Raw genomic sequence first — 26,623 nt, forward strand, 5'->3', positions numbered from 1 at the left:
AATAATTATTCAAATTTTAAAAATAATATAAATTATTATTGAGATGACATCATAATTAATAAAATATCATCACAATAAATTTAACTTTCAATTTTTATAATTTGATCTTAATTTTAAAAAATTAACTTTTATTTTAATATTTTATTAATTTAATTCTCAATATTTTCTTTCTTTTCTTTATCACCATCTTCTCCATCAATTCTTGCGTTATTAAATTTATCAAAAATCAATATTGAGATATACTAGAAATGGACAAAACTCCTAAAATAATGTAGTGGGAAAAAATGCCTACAGAGGCAAGAACAGAAATAGTAACTTTTTTTAAAATTAAAATGGGTTAAGTACAATGTAATATTTGTTCAAAGATAACTCTCAACATATTGATATTGAACATTCATATCCCTGACATTTATGGTGCTCAAACCCGGGTCTTCAAAAATATCAACAATTCTTTTATCACGTAAACCACTTAATTGGTGCAAAAAAAAGTTATTTTTTGAATTAGAGTGTTTGTTACTATACTCATTGAATTAAAGACACATTTAAAATAATTAATCCAAAGATTAATTTACAAGTCAAATTGATTATTTCCGTAATTAAAAAATGTAATAATAATATTATAAAAAAACTTCAAAAAACGAATAAAAAATATTTTCATTAAAATTTTATTTTAAAATAAATTTTATTATATTTAATCAATTAAACTGAAAATCGTGGCATAAGCAGGGTTGTTAACACTAGTATATTGTAAATTCTGGTTGCTTTCAAAGAAGCTAATCCAACGTAGTAAAGTTTAGAACTTTAGATCATACTACTGCTTCATGACTTCGATTTAACCCAATATTCACACGAAATTCCAAAATACAACTTCGCTGAAAAAAGGGCAAAAATTGGTTACAACTGATCATCTTATTAGAAGTATAACCTTTTAGATTTAAAAGAATAATATTTTAGATTAGACAAGTTACAACAAAAATCACTTTTTTAATAATATTTTCGGTTGTAAACCCTAAACTTTTGTAAGGTAACTTTTCGGTTACAACTTAAAATGTTACAAATTTGTGTAACTTTTTAAGTTTAACACGATAACATTTTAGATTAAAACTGTCTTAAATTAGCGGAACTACCCAATATTCACTCAGTGTCTTCTAAAAGATAAAGAGTCCCAACAGATACTGATTTTCATTAGCCTGGTACAAGACAAACCTGGTTACAAAGGCTCAGCAGAATTACACAATGACATTCAACACTCCGGATATAACATAGAGCAAAACTTAAATTATTCAGATCCCAGAAACTCAAATTTTCTATAGGTTGGCCTCAGTTTACCAGGGCTTGTCAAACCGTTTCTCGACTCGACGCTAATTTGGTAAAACTCCTCTAAGGAGATCTGAAAGCATCACCAGCATAGCGGACATTTCCGAGTTCCTCTTCTATGCGAAGAAGCTGCAAGAAGTGTAGGACAAAGTGAGATGATTCTTTCCAAGCTAATTAATAATCAAGCAAAATAAGTTTCTCAGTTTTGGGTATTTGTGGAATATGGATATACATCTGAAATGAGAATGTTCCAACTTTTATAAAAGTTATTCTCACTATTTGAAAGGTCATATCTTTGTCTCCGTGTCAGACAAAGGTATTTTGTTTAACAATGTGATGATTGATCAACTATCATCTATGTGGATCAAACTAGAAGATTCATCATATTCACACCCAAGAGAATTCAACTTGTTTTGTTTGAACATTGTAATAATGCATTTTTTGACTCCATTCCATGGTCTCATTCAGTTATATAAAAAAGAAAAGAATGCAATCACCCTGGAAATCGTTCAATTTTCGGATCCATGTGAGAAACATCTTGAATATAAGAGCACATTCTTGGACTCAGTTGTGTTCAGTATGGGGTATAAGCCCAGCACAAGTATATTCAATTTTTCCAAGTTTTTTCACGCACTTGGGGGTCATTGGAAGGTCATATCCTATACCCAAATATGTGTGGACACTTGAAAAATGAAAAGTCTGAGAAACAGGAAGAACTGAGGAGAAGAAAAGCCAAAATATTACCTGGTTGTATTTGGCCAGCCTCTCACTTCTACACGGAGCTCCAGTCTTGATCTATACAAAAAGAACACCAACACTCACCTTCTAGCACTTAAAAAAATTACGAAAATTTATTGCTGATTAATTGCAATCACAGATTAGCGATTTCAAATTATGTACCTGGCCGCTAGCCAAACCAACAGAAAGGTCAGCGATGAAGTTGTCTTCTGTTTCCCCACTTCGGTGGCTGACCATCACTCCCCATCCTGCAGCTTTAGAGTCGAGTGCCGCTTGGATAGATTCAGTCACTGTCCCAATCTGGTTAACCTGTCATATACAGTAAGAAAAATATGATGCATTACAATGTACAAATGGGAAAAAAGTGTTTGTTTATTTGAATAGCAATCCCAGTAATCAACCATCCCATATTTTATCATGCATGCTCATATTATTTGAACCCATTGATCCATTTATTGAACCAAAGACCTTAATCACATCAATGTTTAACACAAGCCTGGCTGCTATATAATGTATGCAATGGACAGTTAGAAATCTATAAGTTATAGAATATTATTTATTCTATAGTAAATTGAATTTTTTGTATTTCAAATCTTGATTCAATAGTATAATAATTCTATTGCGAACTGGATTTTATGTATGCATATCCTGATTCCAATAGCATAATCAATTGATTGTATCAATGCAAATAACACTTGCAAAGTATGCCACATATATGCATGTTATCAGTTTCTATTCTAAATGAGGATCAAACGTTTACTAGGCCAGAATGGCAGAAACTGAATACAGAAGAATGATGCTGTAAGAACTACATAAGAAAAATTTCCAAGAAAAGGTGGGTTCGTGCTAGCTTAGATGGTTACCTTCAGAAGCAAGGCATTGCAAGCTTTCTTTTGAATAGCTTCTGATATTCTCTTTGGATTCGTGACTAACAAATCGTCTCCAACAAGCTGGATATTGACCGAAGACTGAAGAGAAGCCCATGAGCTCCAGTCGTCTTGGTCAAACGGATCTTCAATCGACACAATAGGGAAATCTTTAACAAACTCTTGGTAGATTTCACCTAAGCTCTGAGGTGAATGCAAATGCACTCCATCATTTGGTTGTTTCTTAAAGTTTAGGTCATATTTCCCATCTTTTGTGTAGAACTCCGAAGCTGCAACATCCATTCCTATTTTGATCTGCCGTTTTTATATTTTTTGATCATGTTTGGCGTATGTAAAAACAATAAAAACAGAAAAGAGTGTCAAGTCTCCTACCTTTCCAGTGTAACCGGCCTTTTCAATAGCATCCATTAGCAAAACCAGTCCCTCTCTATTGTCCTGAACATTAGGAGCAAATCCCCCTTCATCTCCAACGTTGCAAGCATCTTGTCCATATTTTGCTTTGATAATGCCTTTGAGTATGTGATAAACTATATACCAAAAAAGAAGAAAGCATTATCAACTAATCTGACATATGGTGCAAATAGATTCAAATAATAAACCAAAGAACAATCTAAGGTACAAATAAATAGCCATAAATCTGATTTCCAAACTAATTAAAAGAACATTGGTTCCTTGACCTAAATCATAAACTTATAAGTATAAAATATGAATCAAACTTGATATTAAATTCCATACCAGATGATAAAAAATTGTTCCTACGAATTACAACTACATCAAATAAGATAGATATGGGATTATTTAGCTACCTTCACTCCCCATTCGGAGGGCCTCGGAAAATGAGGTTGCTCCAACTGGCAGTATCATAAACTCTTGCATTGCCAAATTGTTTCCAGCATGACTTCCACCATTGATGACATTAAAAGCTGGAACTGGCATAACAAGTTCCTTTGTTCTTGACAATTCCTGAATATGCTTATACAATGGTATCCCTTTCGCCCCAGCACCTGCTCGGCATACACTCAATGACACTCCCAAAATTGCATTAGCTCCGAGCTTTGACTTGTTTGGAGTGCCATCGATTTCCAGCATAACAGCATCTACATCCGCTTGATTTCTTGTCAAAGAGACAAAAAACCAAGTCCAACAAAATAATTGGTGAACTGACTCTCATTTTACTTATCAATATAATTATCCATACACACATTCGTACATAGGTACAGGATAGAGTACATTCCAAATACATAAAAAGAAAAAACTGAACATACATGTGCCAGATTCATAATCGGATACTCGTCAAGTTAATTTATTCAAGCCCTTTGGGTTCTAGTACTTGGTTAACTTCACTCTTCAGTATACATGAAAATATCTCCTACCCATATTGGAACATCGACATATGAAGATTTTTTTAATAGACTAAGAGATTACAAGTAGTATCTGTTCAATGTCTTTCTTAATTATTGACAACGCTCGTGCATGAGTACCTCAGAGCTCAGCTATTTGCATATTTTGCTTCTAAGAAAAGGTGGTTCAAAGTTTTACCTGACATCAATGCCGATAAGCTTAGGACCCAAAATTTCATTGATGTTTCTGACGGCAGAGAGCACACCTTTTCCGCCATACACGCTCTTGTCACCATCCCTGAGCTCAAGTGCCTCATAGATCCCAGTAGAGGCGCCGCTGGGAACGGCTGATCGATAAATATCATCGGTGATCAAATCAACCTCGACTGTGGGATTACCCCTGCTGTCAATGATCTGCCTAGCCTTGACCGATTTGACCTTGCATTCTTTGGAGGCCGTCACCGCCGCAGACGGGGCGGAAGCTACGGAGCAGCGGACAGAAATGAGACGGAGTTTTCGAGAAGGGGAAAAAGCACGAGAAGGAGAAGGAAGGAATGGTTTTTGAAGGAAACAGGTTTGGGTTGTTAAAGCCATGTTTGGGCAGAAAGTTATGGGTGAGGAAGAAAGTATAAATAAGGAAGGAAAGGACGTGGAGAAGTCCGTCAAGCGGCGATGAAAAACTAGTAAAGATCAATGAAGCACTGTAGTTGTGGTAGGTTGGAGAAACTGAGGAAAAAACACATTTGCATGTTTATTTAGTAGTTAGTATATATTAAAATAATTGAAAATTTGTTTTTGATTTTCCATTTTGTGTCGGGGGTGGGTTGGTGAATGGAGGCAGCCATTTATGAGGTTAGTGTAAAACTAGTTAGGTTATACGTATCAGACGCGTGCAGCGCATGACCGAGTTTTGAAAACATATGTTCTTTTCTTGGTTTCTTTTTGGGTAAACTACTCACTAATGTTTGGATAAGGTTTTATTTTCACCACTAATGTTTTAAAAATCACAAATTGGTCACTAACGTTATCGTTTGTTATAAATTGGTCACTCGACGTTAACAGCCGATAACAGGCGTAACGGAAAACACACGTGGATCGTTAGCTACTTATATGGAATGTCATGGTGGAAGAGAGCAGTTCTCCAACGGTCATTATCTTTTCCCTTTTAAATAAAAACACAATCCATAACCCTAGTTTACCTATTTTCCTTCATATTCTCTTTTCTTGAAAATTTTCTCAAAAATTTCCTAAGAGAAAAGCTAGGTAAGGTGAAGATGGAAGACTCCATTGAAGTTCCTATTTGTAATTGTGGACAACCAGCTAAAGTGGTGACGGCTTGGACGAATAAAAATTATGGGAGGAGGTTTTTTGGTTGCCAAAATTATGGACAAAAGATGAGTACAAAATGTCAACTTTTTTGTTTGGATGGATCCTCCCATGGTGTCTTGGGCAAGATTTGTTTGCTTAGGATTGTTGAAGAAATTAAGAAAAATGGAAAGGGGAAAGGAGAAATGAGAGGATTTTTTAGCTTGTTATCTTGATTTTATGTCTCTATAAGCTTTGGGTTAGCAAATGAAAATGAAGAAATGAAAGGATTTTCTTTGTTGAAGAATGATGTTATTTGAATGGTGGATTAAAGGTTTGCCTGGATGGATTGAAGGTTTTTGTTGAAGAATATTGTTATTAGAATGGTGGATTAAAAGCTTTTTGTAATGGAAGTTTGTATGTGTTTCTAGATGAATCTTTATGGTGGTGTTATTTTATAATTTTTATTTGATTTTTTTCATTGTGCATTAATTTTTTTCTTTTGCATTGAACTGCAAGAATAATCAAAATAACCAAAAATTGAATTCTAATTGTTGCACAACTTCAATATTACAAAAAAATATCAAAATATGATGTATTTCATTATCAATAAACTGATACAAGTCAAAATACAATTCAGAACAATAATTTGTCAAACCAGCTTTGGCTCTAATTCAATATGACATTAAGCCAAAGCTTAATTCAAGTCAAAATATGGGTTGTTCTTATGTAAACTTTACAAAATGAATGGATATACATCAAAGCCAATAAAGCAAAAATAGGTATATAACAAAGTAAGTCAAGTTCCTAGGTAAACTACACAAAAAGTTCCATCATCACTTGGATATACTTCATTCTTTTGATGTAGTATGAAAATCTTGATTGGGACGGTTAGAAACACAAGATTCTTGAGTGGCAGACATTGTATGGACTATTGTAGATGGTGGTATCATCCAAAGGGCTATTGTAGGTGGATTAAGTGGTCTCCTTGTAGGTAATTTTTGTCTTAATTGTTGCTGTCTTGTAGGTTGGATGGTTCAAGCTTGTTTTTGCCTTGGAGTTGACTGTTGGGATGTCCGGTTAGGTGCATGTCGTTGGCTAGGTCTAAATTCATGTTGATTTAGTCTCTTGTTACTGCCAATTTCTTCTCTATAGGTCCTCTTATTGTGGCCAGGTTTACCACACTTAGAGCAGTTTCTCATCGAATATTTCTTGTTTAATTTAGGTCCATTCTTATTTCCTTCATCAGCTTCCTTTCTCCTTTTTTTGGTTGGCCTTCCAGGTGGTCTTTTTTAATTCTAGAGGCAAAATAAGGTCCATTTCAGTGATAGGAGTATATTGCTTAGTACCTATTAACAAAGAAGAAAGAAGTTTAGAAAATTAACATGACATACATTATTCTTTTATATGTAAATAGTTGAGTAATTCACCTTTAACAGGTGATAACTCTGTAAAAAGATTTAAATTCTAGTCTTTTCACTTAAGTTATTGCTCATCTAAACAAAGTATACACTGCATTTTTAGTTGCATTTTGGATAGGTTTTGCCTAGGCAATATTTATTTGGCTTAACTAATACTGCTGAGGAGAAGGGGTTGTTTGAGTTGTGTTTGTACAGGAATTCTACAGAGGAATAACATTTCAGTCGTGACAATGAAAATTTGCAAAGGCCAATGGAGCAGATGAGAACGTGAGGAGCAGATTTATCTCGCCGAGGCAAGATTTATCTGAAGAAGTCTGAAGCAAATGTGGCGAAACTGCCTATGTCACATGCCAGTTGGATAACCTGCTTCACGTGCAAGCAAGCCTTGAATATCCTGACAACCGTCAGCCGCATTTCCTTCAGCCGCATTTCCTTTTTAAGTTTAGGAAATTAATAACGGCTAATTAAGGAAACTCCAAAAGCATGCAAAGCCCTAGGAGATTCTCCTTATAATTACCAGTTGTAGCCGCAAAAAGAAAGGACAATGAAGAAGAAATAAGAGCTTTACCTTAGGCGTGAGCAAGCAACTACAGTGCTTTCCCTCCGTCTACCCCCTAGTCTTCCTTGATGTCCTCTATAGCCAGGCGATAGCAGAGCGGTGATCAGGCCTCGAGATAGGGTGATCACCAAGGCAGGTATGGTGCTGATCAGGATTGTCGCGACAAAACCCCCGATTTTGGGAGTCGTTCTTCCTTTGTTCTTAAACTTTTTTTTTATTTGGGGTTGTATTAAACGGTTTAATCTTGGATGATCTTTGATAACACCATGAATGCTTTACTTGGTGTTAAACTTTGTTTTGCCTTAACAATATTTTATGTTTATGAATGATGAATTATGTTTGCTTATGACTGTTTTGCTCATAGTTTAAATATTTTGCCTTAACACTGTAAGAGCATCGAGAGATTGCCTGGGGTTTCGGTAAAACATGTATGGGCATTGTAAGAGCATCAAGAGATAGCCTTTTATCTATAAAGTGATTCTTGAATTCGAGAGAATTAAGAGAGATCAACGTGAGAAAATGAATGAATTTGGGATAGTGAAGTTCTAACTTGTCTACCTTAGAGATAAGGAGTGAGTTTCAAACGACTAAAAGGGATAAAGGCTAGAGTAGGTTAAGACAACGTCTACAGTTAACGCCGAGAGGTATTGCCGTAGCAACCATCTAAGAATACTTAGTAATCCTGTCGAACAGTTTAGTGAGTCATAATAATTCATTATGGGCTTAAAATAATTGTTGCTGAGATAATGGTTTAGCATCAGTGCTCTGTGACACATCTGAATATGTGAGGTTGTTTGCATTATATTTAATCCAATACTTGTTTTGTTTTGTTTTATATGTCTGCATATTTTCTTTGTCTCGACCACACTTGTCTGAAATCATTGAATCATTATTCTTAGCTCCTTAATATTAATTCTTAGCTTTAATACTTAGTAGGATTAATTTGTGGCATTAGTTCTAGTTGTGGTGAAAAGATATTTCTAATCCAATCCATGTGGAGACGATACTCATTCATTACTATATTACTTGCATCGATCGTGTATACTTGCACATATTAGTTTGCCTTAGCATATATATTCACAAGCGATCAAGTTTTTGGCGTCGTTGCCGGGGATTGGCAACTGACGAAATTTTCAGCCATAACAAGTTCTTTGTGTCACTTTATAATTATTTAGTCTAACATAGTTTATTATTTTCTTTTATAGGTTTTTATTATTGCATGACCTTGAGATCTGATGGTAAGCCTTTGGAACCATTCGACCCCAAAATTGAGCAATCATTCAGACAAAGGTTGCGTGCCCAAAGAACCAGAGAACAATTGAATCAAATGCAAAATGACATAGGAGATTTAGGAGATCAAGTTGCAAGACCAAGCGATACGAGATCATTTGAACCCAATTCTCGATGACCTCAATCCTGGCATAGTGGCACATGAGATACAAGACACTCATTTTGAACTTAAACCGATGATGTTTAATATGCTGAACTCTATCGACCAATTTGGTGGTACACCTAATGAAGACGCTAGACAGCATGTGCGTGCTTTCCTTGAAGTATGTGATTCATTTAGACAACAAGGAGTACATGAAGATGTGCTCAAACTAAAACTTTTTCCTTACTCCTTCCGTGATAAGCAAGAGCTTGGCTCAGCGGAGTTCCTTCCGGATCAATGGAGTCATGGGCAGATTTATGCAAGAGTTTCCTACTCCGATATAATCCGCCCAATATGAATACACAGCTTCGGAACGACATTGCGAGTTTTTGCCAAGGCATTGATGAATCAATGTACGAATGTTGGGATATGTATAAAAGTTTACTTCGCAAATGTGTTAATCATGGATTTCATGATTGGACACAAGTGGTGATGTTTTACAATGGAGTCAACACACCAACTCGAATGATGTTAGATGCCTCAGCATATGGCACCCTACTAGACAAATCACCCGAGGAAGCTTTTGACATCCTCGACAGGATAGCAAATAATAACCATCAATTTCCAAGTGCAAGATTGGGAACCGGCAGAAAAACCTCTGAAGCATATGAATTAGAAAGCAAAGATTCAGTAGCAGCCTAACTTTCTGCCATAACCAATATGTTGAAAAATTTGTAACGTCCTAATGAGGTAAGAGAAGCCAAGGCGACCAATAATGTGTGTGTATTCTGTCAAGGCAACCATCATGAGAGTGAATGTCCTGAAAACCATGATCAACTAATTTTGTGGGCAACTACAATCGGAACAACAATAATCCCTATTCGAACACGTATAACCCTGGTTGGAGATAACACCCAAATTTTTCGTGAAATAATCAAGGGAACAACAACAATCAAGCCACAAATTACAGGCCCCAACAAAATAATTCTGACCATCAGCATCAGCAGCCCTGGCATAACAACAAAGGTATAGTTTCTTCCTCTAACACTCATTCTAATACTAACTCCTTGGAATTATCCTTGTAGGAATTCATGGCCTCGACAAAAGATTTCATGGCGTCTACAAAAACCTTGATGCACAAACATTCTGCAACAATAAAAAATCAAGGAAATTTGTTACAAAGCCAGATAACACTTTTGCAAAGCCATAGTTCATCTCTCAGAGCATTGGAGAATCAAGTGGGACAAATTGCCACGACATTACATTCTCGCCCACACGGAAATCTCCCTAGTGATACTGAAGTCACTAAGTATCATGGGAAGGAGCAATGTAATGTACTTACGCTAAGGAGTGAAAAACAAGTTGATCAAGATAACAAGTTTAGGGGAGAACAGCTGAACAATTCTCGCCAAGGCGTAACACAATCGGATGAGGAATCTGAGAATGCTGAACAAGATAAAGCGCATGAAGAGAAAGAAAGAAGCGAAGGCTCAGAAAAACATCAACAGGATAACAAGAAATTCATGGTCAAGGCCAGCAATTTCTCTGCACCATCAATAGTCGATGTGAGACCTCCACCACCATTCCCTCAACAGATGAAGAAACATGATGATGACATCCAGTTCAAGAAATTCGTTGATGTTTTAGACCAGTTGTGTATCAATGTGCCCCTACTCGAAGCCATCGAGCAAATGCCTTCCTATGCCAAGTATCTGAAGGAAATTATTACAATGAAATGGAAGGTAGAACGTGTCACCACGACAATAGAAATCTGCTCGGTAGTGAGCAAACTCCCACCAAAGCAAAAAGACCATGACAGCTTTGTAATACCATATTCCATTGGTAATGATTTCATCGGACAAGCTCTTATTGACTTGGGATCAAGTGTAAACTTGATACCAAAATCGATATTCATGAAACTAGACGGGTATCACGCCCATCCTACCTCGGTCATTCTACAGTTGGCTGATCGGTCTTATATGCGTCTCAAGGGAAGAATTGAAGACGTCATAGTAAAGGTAGATAAATTCGTATTTCCAGTGGATTTTCTCATTCTGGATTACGAAGCTGATGAAAATGCATCAATCATTCTGGGACGCCCATTCTTAGCCACATGCAGAATCCTAATAGACTGTGAAAAGGGAGAATTCACCATGAGAGTTGGCGAGAAAAGTGTCACGATCAATGTATTCAACTCTATGAAATACGCAGACGATCCAGAGGAATGCCAATGCATTAATAAGATTGAAGAAAAGGCAATCCTAGGACGAAGTGAATCCCTAAGGCTCGATAAGTACAGTAATTTGTACCATAAACCTACAACTGAAATACATGAAGCAAAAAACTTTGGCCCTGACGAAATATTTTCAGAAGACGATTCTGACAATCATGGCCACGACGACGAAAATCTGCACACTGAACACCCTGAAAGCGATACCAAGGCAAGATGCGAAGTAAAGACAAATGACTAATTGAGATTTCTTCATAGGTCAGGTACGAAATTGAACCTTTAGATTATGATGAAATTAAATCTAAAGAGTCATCTTCAAACCATGCACCGAAATTGGAGCTTAAGACTTTACCATCACATTTGAAATATGCTTATCTAGGAGTTGATAAAACTTTACCAGTGATAATCTCTACCAACCTAACCTCTTAATAGGAGAAGAGTTTGTTGAATGTTTTTTCACAGCACAGAAAAGCTATAGGATGGACGATGACAGACTTGAAAAGAATCAGTCCAACCATATGCATGCACAAAATCAATCTTGAAGATAGCCACAACACCTCGGTAGAACCCCAAAGATGACTCAACCCGATTATAAAGAAGGTAGTCATGAAGGAAATAATAAAATGGCTGGATGCGGGAGTGATTTATCCTATATCCGATAGTTCATGGGTTAGCCCAATCCAATGCGTGCTAAAGAAAGGTGGTGTAACCGTGGTTAAAAGCGAGCATAATGAGTTACTCACCACGAGAACAGTCACGGGCTGGCGCATATGCATGGATTATAGAAAGCTCAACAAAGCCACAAAGAATGATCATTTTCCCCTCCCTTTCATCGATCAAATGTTGGATAGATTAGCGGGAGACATTTTATTGCCTCCTCGATGGATACTCGGGGTATAACCAAATTGTCATAGCACACGAAGACCAAGAGAAAACAACGTTCACATGCCTGTATGGTACCTATGCATTTAGGTGAATGTCGTTTGGACTGTGTAACGCTCCAGCTATATTCTAACGATGCATGATGGAAATCTTTTCAGATATGGTGGAAGAGTGCATAAAAATATTTATGGACGACTTCTCCGTTTCGGGTTATGACTTTGACCGATGCCTCGACAATTTATCCAAAGTGTTGAAATGTTGTGAAGAAGCCAACCTAGTACTGAATTGGGAAAAATGTCATTTTATGGTAACTGAAGGAATAGTGTTGGGACATAAAGTTTCATGCCATGGCATCGAAGTCGACAAAGACAAGGTGGATGCAATTACAAATCTTCCCCCACCTACTAATGTGTGAGGTGTACGTAGTTTCCTTGGACATGCAGGATTGTATAGGTGATTCATAAAAGACTTTTCTCAAATCTCTAAACCCTTATGTCTTTTGCTTTAATAAAATCATCCATTTGAGTTTATTAATGATTGTTTGAATGCCTTCACAGATTTGATGAAAAAGCTTTCAGCAGCACCAATAGTTATCCCACCAGACTGGAACAAACCATTTGAGCTTATGCGCGATGCTTGTGACTATGCAGTTGGAGCAGTGCTAGGGCAACGAAAAAGTAAAATTTTTCATGTTATCTACTATACAAGCCAAACACTTAATGATGCTCAAGTGAACTATATCACTACTGAAAAGGAACTCTTAGCAGTAGTATTTGCATTCGATAAGTTTAGGCCATATCTAATAGGCACTAAGGTAATTGTGCACACAGATCACTCAGCTATTAAATATCTGATTAATAAAAAAGATGCAAAGTCTAGACTAATTCGGTGAATATTATTACTGTAAGAATTTGATTTAGAGATCAAGGATAGAAAAGGTATAGAAAATCAAGTGGCCGACCATTTGTCTAGGCTAGATAATAAACCTGATTGTCCTGACATCACAGATATTAAAGAAGATTTCCCTGATGAGAAAATATTATTTGTCACAGCTACACCGTGGTATGCTGATATCGTTAATTTTCTTGTTAGTGGTATTGTTCCTCTTAATTTATCTAGCCATGGTAAATGAAAATTTCGACATGATGTGGGACATTACTACTGGGACGAACCATTTCTATTCAAGCAATGCGGAGATCAAATAATCTGAAGGTGCATTCTAGAAGAAGAGTAGTAAGATATCCTACTCCAATGCCACTCGTCACCATTTGGAGGGCATTTTGGTGGGATGAGAACAGCATCAAAAGTGTTTCAGTCGGGATTTTATTGGCCAACCCTGTTCAAAGACACGCATAAATTCTACAAGTCATGTGATAGATGTCAACGTACATGAAACATCTCGAAACGGCATGAGATGCCATGTCAAAACATTCTGGAGATCGAACTTTTCTACGTATGGGGCATAGATTTCATGTGACCTTTTCCAACATCATTCAGAGATATGTACATTCTCTAGGCAATGGATTACGTATCAAAATGGGTTAAAGCCATTGCAACACCTAAGAACAATTCCAAGACGGTGTTGAAGTTTTTGCACAAAAATATATTCACCCGCTTTAGAACACCACGAGCTCTCATTAGCGATGAAGGGACACATTTTGATAATAAATTGATTGCCAAGGCACTGAAAAGATATGAAGTACGACATAGAATTGCTATGGCATATCACCCTCATACGAATGGACAAGCCGAAGTATCTAACCGAGAAATCAAGCAGATCCTCGAAAAAGTTGTCAACCCAAGTTGAAAAGATTGGTCGCCAAAGCTAGATGAAGCACTATGGGCTTATCACACAGCATTCAAGACACTACTGGGAATGTCCCCGTTCAAGCTAGTCTATGGAAAGGAATGTCATATACCGGTTGAACTCGAACACAAAGCTTATTGGGCCATCAAAAAGATAAACATGGATGATCAGCTTAATGGAGAAAGAAGACTATTGGAACTGCACGAGATGGATGAATTTAGAGCACATGCATACGAGAATGCCCGCCTTTACAAGGAGAAAACAAAACGATGGCATGACAGAAAAATATTGCCAAGTCATTTTATTCTGGACAACAAGTACTGCTCTACAATTCACGCCTTAAGTTATTCCCATACAAGCTAAAACCATGATGGTCAGGACCATTCATCGTACACCAAGTCCATGACAATGGAGCAATTGAAATTCAGAACCAAAACGATGGTTCCATCTTCAAAGTGAACGGGCATAGACTCAAGGAATACAAAGGAGCCTCAGTCATGCGTGGCAAACCGGCATCGTTGGCACATGATGCCCAAGAGTTTGCTTTTCTTAATTGAGCAAATATTAGTTGCCTAGGCAACGAAAATCTAAATTTTGTACATAAATAAGTTAAGTTATTTTTTGCTTTAATCCGTTTTATTTTATTATTTTCTTCTTTCATATTGTAGGCGAGCAAGGAACACTTGGCAGCATGGGGAGTTGAAGCATACATGAAGAGAAAAAAAAGTCATAGGGTACGTGTTTTGGCGGCAGAATAAAGAGGGAAAGAAATCCTTTCTTCCTCTTTATGTCTTATCAAATATTTCTCATTTAATGAGAAATCTTTTCCCCACCGTGTAAAGACCAAAATTCCCTGAAACCACCAATCACTTTCCAAGAAAAACTACCCACAATTCTTATTCTTCATCGTGTTTCCTTCTTTCTTTACAAACTAGAAAATTTCTTTTCTTTATCTCAAAATACCTCCCCATCGCCACCACTAAATTAGCCAAGAAAAATGGTGAGATCGAGACCGGCCGCAACCCACAGACAGAGTTTTGAACGTTTCCAAACAGCTGAAGTAGAGGCACGCTTCAAAACTATTCAGCAATGCCAAGTCTATTTGGAAGATGGATTCGTTTTTCCAGCCGAGGGAGAAGAGCAGTTTGGCCCTGAGGTGATGGACGTCATAAAGAATCATAACTGGGAGAAGTTTGCTCGTAATCCTAACGACGTAGCACCAGCAATGGTGAGGGAGTTCTATGCCCACCTCGCAGACACCTCCAACCACACGGTATATGTTCGAGGAAAACTCATTCACTTTTCCCTTCTACACTTAACAAATACTTTAAGTTGGGGAAAGTGGATGACTAGCACAAGAGATTTATGGTCGAGGCAGATCAAGAAACGTACAGTGGAGTTCTACAGGATTTATGTTTTGGGTGGGCCAAGTTCGAAGGAAATGCCCCCATAAGAAAGCAAGTAGATCCTGAGCCCTCAAACCACACGTGAAACTGTAGAACCATTTTTTTAAAGGCAAGTTGATGCCAATGTCCCACAACACCACTATCCTCGTCAAGCGGTTGATGCCGTTGCACTCGATCATATATGGTAAGACGATCGATGTGGGTGAAATCATCTTTGAGCATATCCATGATTGTGCCAGAAGAACCGTGGTAACCTACTGTTCCCAAACCTTATAACCGCGTTGTGCAGAAAGAAAAAGGTTCTTGAGGAACCATTCGAAGACTTCATTAAACCCAAGGAGGGTATTATAAAGAAAAATATCTCCGAGTTGATGAGTTTCAATGATGATGACCCAAATGAGGGTCTAGAGCGAGGAGCAAAATCGGTTACCGCGGTTAGAATGGCCGATGTGGTCACGCATACGCATGAGACACGTGAAAAGATTGGGCGCTTGGAGGACCACATGAAAATTTACTTTGAATACTCCAAGGTAAGGGACATGCAACTCAATGCCTTTATCAAGGAGTTACTCCCAACCACAATGATCAGACTACCAATCTTCCCCAATGTCATCCTCAACTACAATACGAGTGACATCACATTCCATGCATCGACATCTTATGTCCCTCCAGACATTCCACTAGAGGTGCCCACCGATGCCATCATTGGCAACCCATGTCCCAACCGTACTAGAAGAAAGCCATGTGACACCGAGGAGTTCCTCAGTTCCTCATTATTCTCACCACCGAAAGCAGCAGTGATACTCCACCCCACTTCTTCACTGATGAAGATTTCACGCTAGCACTGAAGAAACTTGAGCAGGATCCTATTACATCCCCAGTTCGATCAACACCACCAGCCCCAACAGCAGTTTCTAGTCCACCACTAGTTCCAGCACAACCGACTCCCGCGACCGAGCAGTCTACTCCAGTCCGAGCTTCGACCAGCAAGAAGTGATACAAGAGAACGACGAGGCGTATACTTCAACCGTCTCCTTCTCAGCCAGAAGCAGTAGACTCTGGATCGAGAGCCCTTCCCCTCCCAAACGACGTCGCACGAAGGCGTCCAGTCAAGCCACACCACCACAGTAAGTTTTTGTAGTTTTCATTTTTTTGTATTTGCATATAACAACATTTAGTGTAGTTTTCATGCATTGAGGATAATGCATCCCTCAAGTTTGGGGGAGGTATTGTCCATTCTGTCATACTTTGTTAAATAGTAATTGATGTTAATTGGTTGAAAATTTTAGTTGTCATGACATAAGAAGATTAAGATTATTGTTAGGAATGAATTAGGGATACCCAATGATGAATGCAAAATTTTATTTCCTAGGCCAAATTATTGTAAAGACTGTCTGAAGAAGAGAACCAACCCTAGGCTTGATCATTTGAAACTTATAAACACGATTGTAGGATGTCTTTGCTCTAGGTAATTTGTAAAATTTTTAGGAAAGAACTTTCTAATTACTGGGACTTCAAAAATATTCTAAGGGTAAGGTAAAAACTCTCTAATGTTTAAAAACTTGAAAACTAGAAAAATACAAAGGGACACTCCTTTATGCAAAGGCATGAATAATAAAAAATCTAAAAGAAATTCATAGTAGCCAAGGTATATGAGTGAATGAAAGTAGTCACAGGATGACTCTACCCGACTAGCTTGGGGGTGGAAGGTATGCTCCCTTTCACCTAGAGTGTGGAACGGTAGTTGTGATGAGCTGACTCCCCTTTATAAAAAAAGTGTGAATAAAAGTTGATAAATATCTAGGAGTATAAACTAAGTATGATGAATAATTTGTTGCTTTGACAACCTAGAAATGCTTACTTTAAGTTTTCTAATTACCTCTATGCATAGACTGGTTACAATCACGCACACACAATAGCAAAGGATCCTGACTAGGAAGGGACTTGACTAATATGACTGTCGAACATGTTGAGGCCACACATTTTTGCTGAGGGCTGAAATTTCAAACCTGATGATGTTCTTGATACTGCTTTGCCATGACAATTTTGATTTTCTTCTAGCTATTATCCATTGCTTGAGGATAATAAATAGCTTAAGTTTGGGGATGTGATAACTCCGTAAAAAAGACTTAAATTCTAGTCTTTTCACTTAAGTTATTGCTCGTCTAAACAAAGTATACACTGCATTTTTAGTTGCATTTAGTTACATATAGGTTGTAGTGGATAAGTTTTGCCTATGCAAGATTTATTTGGCTTAACTGATGCTGCTGAGGAGAAGGGGTTGTTTGAGTTGTGTTTGTGCAAAAATTCTACAGAGGAATAACATTTCAGTCATGACAATGAAAAGTTGCAAAGGCCAATGGAGCAGATGAGAACGTGAGGAGCAGATTTATCTCGTCGAGGTAAGATTTATCTGAAAAAGTCTGAAGCAAATGTGGCGAAACCGCCTATGTCACATACAGTTGGATGACATGCTTTACGTGCAAGCAAACCTTGAATATCCTGACAACCGCCAGTCGCCTTGAATATCCAAAAGCATGCAAAGCCCTAGGAGATTCTCCTTATAATTACCAGCCGTAGCCGTAAAAAGAAAGGGCAAGAAGAAGAAATAAGTGCTTTACCTTAGGCGTGAGCAAGCAACTGCAATGCTTTCCCTCCATCTACCCCCAGTCTTCCTTGGTGTCCTCCATAGCCAGACGATAGCAGAGCGGTGATCAGGCCTCGAAAGAGGGTGATCACCAAGGCAGGCGTGGTGCTGATCAGGATTGTCGCGACAGAGCCCCCGATTTTGGGAGTCGTTCTTTCTTTGTTCTTAAACTCTTATTTTATTTGGGGTTGTATTAAATGGTTTAATCTTGGATGATCTTTGATAACACCATGAATGCTTTACTTGGTGTTAAACTTTGTTTTGCCTGAATAATATTTTATGTTTATGAATGATGAATTATGTTTACTTATGACTGTTTTGCTCATAGTTTAAATATTTTGCCTTAACACTGTAAGAGCATTGAGAGATTGCTTGGGGTTTGGGTAAAACATGTCTGGGCATTGTAAGAGCATCGAGAGATAGTTTTTTGTCTAGAAAGTGATTCTTGAATTCGAGAGAATTAAGAGAGATCAACGTGAGCAAAGGAATGAATTCGGGATGGTGAAGTTCTAACTTGTCTACCTTAGAGATAATGAGTGAGTTTCAAATGACTAAAAGGGATAAAGGCTAGAGTAGATTAAGACAACGTCTATAGTTAACGCCGAGAGGTATTGCCATAGTAACCGTCTAAGAATACCTAGTAATCCTGTCGGGCAGTTTAATGAGTCATAATAATTCATTATGGGCTTAAAATAATTGTTGCCGAGACAATGGTTTAGCATCAGTGCTCTGTGACACGTCTGGATATGTGAGGTTGTTTGCATTATATTTAATCCAATACTTATTTTTTTTGTTTTATTTGTCTGCATATTTTCTTTGTCTCGACCAAACTTGTCTGAAATCATTGAATCATTATTCTTAGCTCCTTAATATTAGTTCTTAGCTTTAATACTTAGTAGGATTAATTTGTGGCGTTAGTTCTAGTTGTGGTGAAAAGATATTTCTAATCCAATCCCTGTGGAGACGATACTCACTCACTACTATATTACTTGCATCGATTGTGTATACTTGCACATATTAGCTTGCCTTAGCATATACATTCACAAGCGATCAATAGGACAAATAAAATTAGAATATATTACGAGCTGGGTGGATTTGTTGTAGCATGTATGAACATAAGGTTCAGGTCGATCATTGTGCAGTTGCATAACTACTATTGCATGGATAAATGGGATGCCTATCAGGTCCCATTTCCTACAAGAATAAGAGTGGGAGCCCATGTCCACCACATGTTGGTGTCCTGACCCACATTCAACCTGATAATTCAACCCTCCAGCATGTGTAGCCCAACACCTGCATATATCAATAAAAACAACATATTTCAATAGAATATTTCAGCGTTCGTAATGGTATGCACATCTCAAATGGTCTCAGCATATTTCAGCATATCTCAACATATTTCAACAATATATCTTAACATATTTCATAGCATATTTCAGCATATCTCAACAAAAATATTAAAGTTTAAAATAGTTACCTAGTTGCTTGATTAATTATAATGTTCACCTTCTTCAGAATATTTGGACATAATGGCCCATTAATCTTTTTAATTGCTTCATATATGCGAACAATTCTCCTCATAATTTTGGTTCTAATCAGCACCATCATAGGAAGGATGGGCTTTTCTCTAACTTCTAAAATGATCTACATAATATATAATTTGTTAGGAGTTATAGAAAAGTAATATATATATATATACTATTATAATAAGATTACATTGTTAAAACATTCACAAAGATTATTAAGGAACATATCAGACTTAGTAGTGGTAGAGAAGTGTGCTTTGGACCACTGTTCAGGGTTAAGATCCTTCAGCCACTCAAATGCATCATTAAACAAAGTCTTCAATTCTGTTATGGAATCTTGGAATTCTCTACCATAAGTTGCTTTAGCAGCTTTCCACAATGCATCCTTAAGAGCTTTTCCTTTGTGAACTTTTTGAAGTTTGCATAAATATGCCTTACACAATTCATAGCTTCAACATTAGGGAATAACTCTGCCATAACTTCAACAAGTCCTTACAAGGATAACTTAATAAATAATTATGATAAATATGCTTAATATTTTATAATAAATTCAAAAGTTAAGAACATAACCTTTTGTCTATCAGCATAAAATATCATCCATATGAGTTTTCAATTCCAAGTCTCTTCCGAGATTTTTCAAAAACCATAACCATGAATATTGGTTCTCACTCTCCACAACAGCATATGTTATGGGATAGATTCCACCATTAGCATCGATACCAACTACTGCTAGTAAATAACCAGCATAATAACCCTTTAAAAACAACCATCAAGACTGATAATCCTTCTACAACCTGGTTTGAACCCCTCTTTGGAAGCTTGAAGACAAACATACATTCTTTGAAATAGTCTATTATCTAATTTGCAAATAGTTTTAGTTCCAGTATTTGTATTCCTTAATTCAAGTAAATATTCATAGATGTTTCCATATTGTTCTTTTAATTTACCTTGAATCATTTCTAAGGCATGTTCCCTTGCCCTTCTACATTTAGTCAAAGAACAATATGTCCCATAGTCACTCATCACATCTTGTTTGAGGGAAGTCAAAGAATAATTCATATCAGACATGAATTTTTGAATATATCTGATCCAGATGAACCTATAAGTGACATTCTTATTTTTCAACAACTTAGCACAAGTGTGTTCAGACTCATAAGTCTTGATCTGCCAAATGATCGAATCAAAATCATCACCGCACAATAGGGAAGCCCATAATTTCCATGGGCCTACAAACTGCTTGTAATCTCTTTTTGTCATTAACCTTAAACAAGACAATTGTTCTATTCACCCTCCCATATTGCCTAACTGCCTCATTTAAAATTTCTTTACTACAAAATATATACCTTTTGAAATTTAGGGTTCTCCATATCAATCTCTTTGTTGAACTCAGGAAAGGTAGGAGGAGCATCTAAGTCAGATTCTTTGTCACTATTTAATTCCACAGAATTAACAGAACTAGAGTCAAACATTTCATCAGATCTATTGTTAAACTCATGCCTACCCATGCCCCCTAAAATATTTATCACATCATTCTCTACCATACTAGGTAAAGTCTCATTCTCATCAAAAGAAATTTCACCATCAGTTTCTACAAAATCATAATTTGATTCATCAGATCCATTATTTTCATCTTCTACCACAACTTCTTCAAAATCAGACTTATCTGTTGTCCCCTCTAAAATCTTCATCACTAGACTTATTTCTTCACTGTCCCTTTCAACACTATTCATTTTAGCAGTATTCATTTCTACACCACCACTTTCAGCATTATCCATTTCTATAACATCATTTTCAAAACTACAATTTAGTTATACCCTTAACTTGTGCATAGATATGAATATATCTATTCCTAGGTAAATTATGTACCATTTTCATTACATTAGAATCAGTTGATAAAGGCATGATGGAAGACTCAATTAATTTTGTATTTGGTATTAACCAGAATAATTGTAAATGAGTATGGACTAATTTGCTCTATTATTTCATAAAAGTCAAGCAAAGAGATTGTGCCACAATCACATAAGTCAAAATAAGCAATTTTGTTACCAATGAACTTCAGTCTAGGTGAATGTACAAATGATCCACCATAGTGGCACACAACAGAAAAATTTTCATCTTCAAAACCTGTAACAAGATTTTTGAATTTAATAAAGTTCTTAAATTTTATGTTTACATTGTATATTTAAATTGAATATTCATCATAGTAGGACCTATAACATTACATAATAATTTACCTGATTAACATATGGTCCAATGACATTACAATTTTCAGCATGCAAATATGTAGGGCCTATACAAAATACATTACCAGACATAATATTTTATCAGATGAACATATGGTCCATAACATTACAATATTCAACATGCAAACATATAGGGCCCACAATAGTATAACATTCAGAATATTTATAGTTACAAGCATATCATACATGTACACATATAAACACTCATAAAGTCAGCAAAATTTATCAAATACTTGTGGTCCACAAGAACACAATATTAACCATTATTTTCCAAACATGTAGGGATCTCAACATTACAACATTCAAAATATTTTATTAAACTGCATGGTCCACAACAATATAACATTCAACATACAAACATCTCAAAACCACAAAGTCAACATATCCCACATATTTCACAAAAGTCAACATTCAACATATCCTACATGTCAAAACCTTTACAACATAACACAAACCACCAACATTCAAAATCGCATGCATGAGTATACATAAGTGGATATAAAGTGATCATATAAAGTACATATAGATTTCGACAGAAATCATATAATATATAACAGAAAGCATTACAAGTAAAGTGTTGTAAAGTTGTATAACATATCATATCATATACATATAACATATCATATCAACATGAAAAGTGATCATATAAACATAAAGCATTGCAAATAAAGTTGTGAACATATAACAAAAGAATCAACAACATCATTTAAGAAAATGATTTCATATAAATATTTCATAAACTTATTCTGTCAAGAAAACCATAGAAAATCATTTCAAAAAATCATATCAAAATACATGTGAAAATCTAACAGTTAAATGTTCCACATACATTTTCTTTCAAAAGAAAATAAGTAAAGTTGTAAACATATAACAAAAGAATCAACATTATTTCAAAGAAAACCTATTTAATTTTCTATCAAAAACCTAGGTTTTTACCTTTTCTCTCAAACTCAAAATGAAGCTTACCGTAAAGCATTGCTTTGTCCCATTTTTTCTATAGCCTCCATGTAAATACCATCTTCACTTCGAACCCTAAAATTTTTCTCAAATCCAATCACTTTGAACCCCTCTTAAATCGAAGTATTGCTTGTTTTTTTCTCTTAATCACTAACTTTCTATGTTTCTCTCTCTTTGTTTCCTCATATTTCCCCTTATTTCTCTCAAACCCTCTCTGAAACTCTCTGAAACTGCTTCTCTCGTGAAGGAAGAAGTGAAGAATGGAAGAAGAAAAGGTAATCAGATTTTCCCTTGACTTTCCCCCGTCATTTTATTGTTTAATTAATTTTTTAAAATATTTGGTAAAACACCGGTCAAATGGAGAAGTGAAGTTCTCCACTGTGGTGGTCAAACCATTCATGTAAGCAGCTAACACTCTACGTGTGTTTTCCGTGACACCTGTAATGATTGTTAACGTCGAGTGACCAATTTGTAACAAACGATAACGTTAGTGACCGATTTGTGACTTTTGAAACATCAATGGTGAAAACGAAAACTTACCCAAACATTAATGATCATTTGATTAGTTTACCCTTTCTTTTTTTCTTTTTATCTATTATCATTTTATAAAGGCTTTAAAAATTACCAAACTATATCCTTCCCTCAAAGTGATGTCTAAACTTTTTTACGATCAATGCAGGTGTAACATTACAAACATTATTATTTTAGGTGTCATGACCGTAACGGTCGTTAAGAAATTCTATTAAGTGACATGTGTTGCATTTTAGTAATTTTGAAATTTTTATTTTAAAGAAAAGCTTTAAAATATTATTATATTAAAAAGACCTAAACTTTTCTATTTTACACAAAAATATCTAACAATTCATAAAACCCTAATTCTCAAATATCAAAACTCTAATTTTCTATTAGGCCGACGACAAAGAGGTGGTTGGAAGTAGAATCTAACGATTGATGGGTGGGCTTCGACGATGAGACAATAGCGGTTGGTAGGTGGTGCCACGATGGGAGAGAAACGCAAAGAGAAAAGACGAAGCAACAGTGAGTGGTGTTGTGACGTTAATCAGAGCAATGCTAGAGCTAGTCTCCTTCACTATCGACAACGATGTCGTTTCCCCGTCATCGTCAAACTCACCAAGTATGACTCTGATCAACCAAATATTAATATGGGGTGGAATTAGAGATTTAGGGAGTTTGGGGATTTTTTGGTATTTTAAAAAATTTGGATTTTTTCCAAAAATAAATTATTTTAAGGTTTTTTCAAATAAAATTTTAAAAATTACAAGATTATGATATGTATCACTTAACTGGATTTTTTAAAGACCGTTACAGTCGAGACACCTAAAGTGGTAACATTTGTAATGTTAGGCATCTAGATTGATGAAAAAAGTTTAGACACCATATTAAAAAAATGGTCTAGTTTGGGCACTTTTTTATATTAAGTCTTTTAAAAAAAATGCTTTTCTAAATTGACATCTATTTATTTCTTAATATATATTATTATGTAAATAGAAACAATTAGTTTTATTAAAAAACTATTTAAAATTACAATGAATGTTTACCATCATAAACGTAAACTAAACATATTATTAGGACATTCCCTTTAATCATTGACACAAAAAATTAGCCACTTGAGATCATACAAGGATTATACAAGGAAAATGTTAAAATCTCATCTAAAAAATTCTAAAAAATATAGATATGATATATTTGATTGTGTCATAAACAAACCACAACATGAGATCAAACTACTGAAAGATCATTGGCAATCATAAATAAGAGTCAAGCATAGTGAGAAAATATCTTCGAACATAAATTGCATAGCTAAATTCAATTTAAAGGTCCAAAGTAGAGAAGATCAACAGGATAACAAATTAACTGTCATATTGATAAGTCGATGTGGTGTCATATACAACCATGAGAAAATCAAAAGACTAATAAAGAAGATTGAAAACATGCCAAATAGCATAAAAACGTATCATAAAGGCAGAAGAAAGTGTTTCACAAAAGCATAATTATTAGATTTAAAAAATAAAAGAAAAACAAACACAATATAAAAAAGTAGAAGAAAACAATGAATATCGACGATCGATAACCAGCACCAAGATAAACGTCGCCACCAATAAAACAAAGAAGAAAGGGACGTACATGCAGGAATTCAAATAGCCACCATATAGCGAAATAACGACCGCTATATAGCGATAACGGTAGTATTCGAAATCACTGTCATAGAAAATAGCGATGTGAAATGAAATCGCATCAATAACGATAGATTACGGTCACAATTTAACAGGTAATAGTCAATCACGATAGTAACATGTCACTATTCCCGATATTGTTCTACTATTTAATATTTAAAAAGATCAACTATTTTAAAAAAAAAATCAACTCATTTTAAAAAATAATATCACAGTATTCACAATTATCATAATAATATCTATATTTGAATCGCCATAAATATAACACAACCATGAACAATGGTCATTTAAATCTCTACAGACACACTGCGCAAAAATTGAGAGAAAACTACCACATAACACAAGGTCTTGATGTTCCAAATTCGATCTAAATTCCAACAATGTCAACAGTGTTGATATTTTCTTAATTTTTTTTAAGAAAACTGTTGTAGAGCTTATAATTAAAAAACATGAAAAAAAAAGGAAGCCACAAGACAGTTGGCTGCCATTGTCCGAATAAATGCATTGACAATCTCTAGAAAGAGCCTAACAAAATAAAATAACAAAATGAAATATGAAAGAAGCTCAGGAGACGGCAAGCTTTACTCTTTCGAAAGGATCCTCTTGAAGAGCGTAGTGTAAAGACGATAAAACAGGGGAGGGTCAGATTATCATAATCCCTCACCACAAACATGAGACGAAAAGTCACGGGGGATCGAGGTTGCGGCGGTCACGATCGACGGCTTCTTGCGCTTCTTTTGGCACTTCTTTGATCCACAACAGGTTCATCGATTCCCTTAAACCTTTTTGAGCAAGGATGTATGCCACTTGATTGTTGTTCCTGGGTGAAAATTGAAAGTTGCATGTCTGAATAAAAGATAATATGCTCCTGATATCGATAATTATAGCCCTTATTTCTGACAGGTTCTCCTCCATGGCCATGATGCATCAGACGACTGATTTTTATCACCTTCCACTTCGATTCTTCGAAACCCCAATTCTTCAGCGAAAAGAAGGTCTTGAAGAAAAGCTAGCACCTCCGCTTTAAACCCCGAACCCACCCTATAAGTGAATCTACAACTTGCTCCCATTATAAATCCTCTATAATCTCTAATGATGACACTTGTGCTTGCTTTACCATTATGTTGAAGGAAACCAGTGTTCATATTAACCTTGACGAGATGGCTTAGAGGGGGAATCCATACAGCCACTTGTTGTGGATTGGGATGAGCAAAGGTATAGGTTATGTTTTCCAGTTCAGTCACATAGCACAACACAAAAGTAATGACATCATATGGCTATTGTACATAATTTTCATGGACAACCCGATTACGGGCATACCATAACACCTACAAGGTTAAGCCAACCTTTTTCTTTTGGGTTCGATTAAGATTCTGTGATATCCACGCAAACAAATCTTGAAAACTCAGCATGCTAACTGTCACCGGCCACTGAAATCCTAGTCCACTCCACACACTAGTAGAAAACATACATTCTCTACTAAAATGCAGCACCGATTCCACATGGATTAAACATGTAGGAAAATGAGGTCGATTGGCAATGTGTTTCATATATAGATTCTAAAAACAAGGAATATAATTCATGGACATTTTCCATAATAAAATACGAACCTTGCTCAGGCAGTCCGTACTACGCTGGCTCTGAATGACTTTATCCCATTAGAAATTTGTATCCACTTCGGACAGAATATATCCCAGTTTTTTCCCCTCGCCAAACTCCGACATCAGGTGATATAGTCTGCGAGAGAGGGATATTTAGAATTCGCCTTACATCGACCGCATAAAAAATACA

At 36.0% G+C, this 26,623-nt stretch overlaps 1 protein-coding gene across 1 annotated transcript; it reads right to left on the minus strand.

Annotated features, from left to right (window-relative positions):
• Positions 1 to 1,224: 1,224 nt before the first annotated feature.
• On the minus strand, positions 1,225 to 25,520 carry LOC120215192 (enolase 1, chloroplastic). Its single transcript, XM_039212928.1, has 9 exons — positions 25,511 to 25,520; positions 23,593 to 23,597; positions 4,482 to 4,891; positions 3,749 to 4,056; positions 3,315 to 3,469; positions 2,919 to 3,236; positions 2,218 to 2,364; positions 2,062 to 2,112; positions 1,225 to 1,446 (listed from the first exon to the last, which is right to left on the minus strand). The coding sequence occupies exons 3-9, from the start codon at positions 4,874 to 4,876 to the stop codon at positions 1,381 to 1,383; spliced, it is 1,440 nt and encodes a 479-aa protein (XP_039068859.1). The 5' UTR covers positions 4,877 to 4,891; positions 23,593 to 23,597; positions 25,511 to 25,520; the 3' UTR covers positions 1,225 to 1,380.
• Between the last annotated feature and the right edge of the window lie 1,103 nt (positions 25,521 to 26,623).

The sequence above is a fragment of the Hibiscus syriacus genome, unplaced genomic scaffold, assembly GCF_006381635.1.
Source record: "Hibiscus syriacus cultivar Baekdansim isolate YM2019G1 unplaced genomic scaffold, ASM638163v2 tig00110114_pilon, whole genome shotgun sequence".
In the NCBI taxonomy this organism is placed as follows: domain Eukaryota; kingdom Viridiplantae; phylum Streptophyta; class Magnoliopsida; order Malvales; family Malvaceae; genus Hibiscus; species Hibiscus syriacus.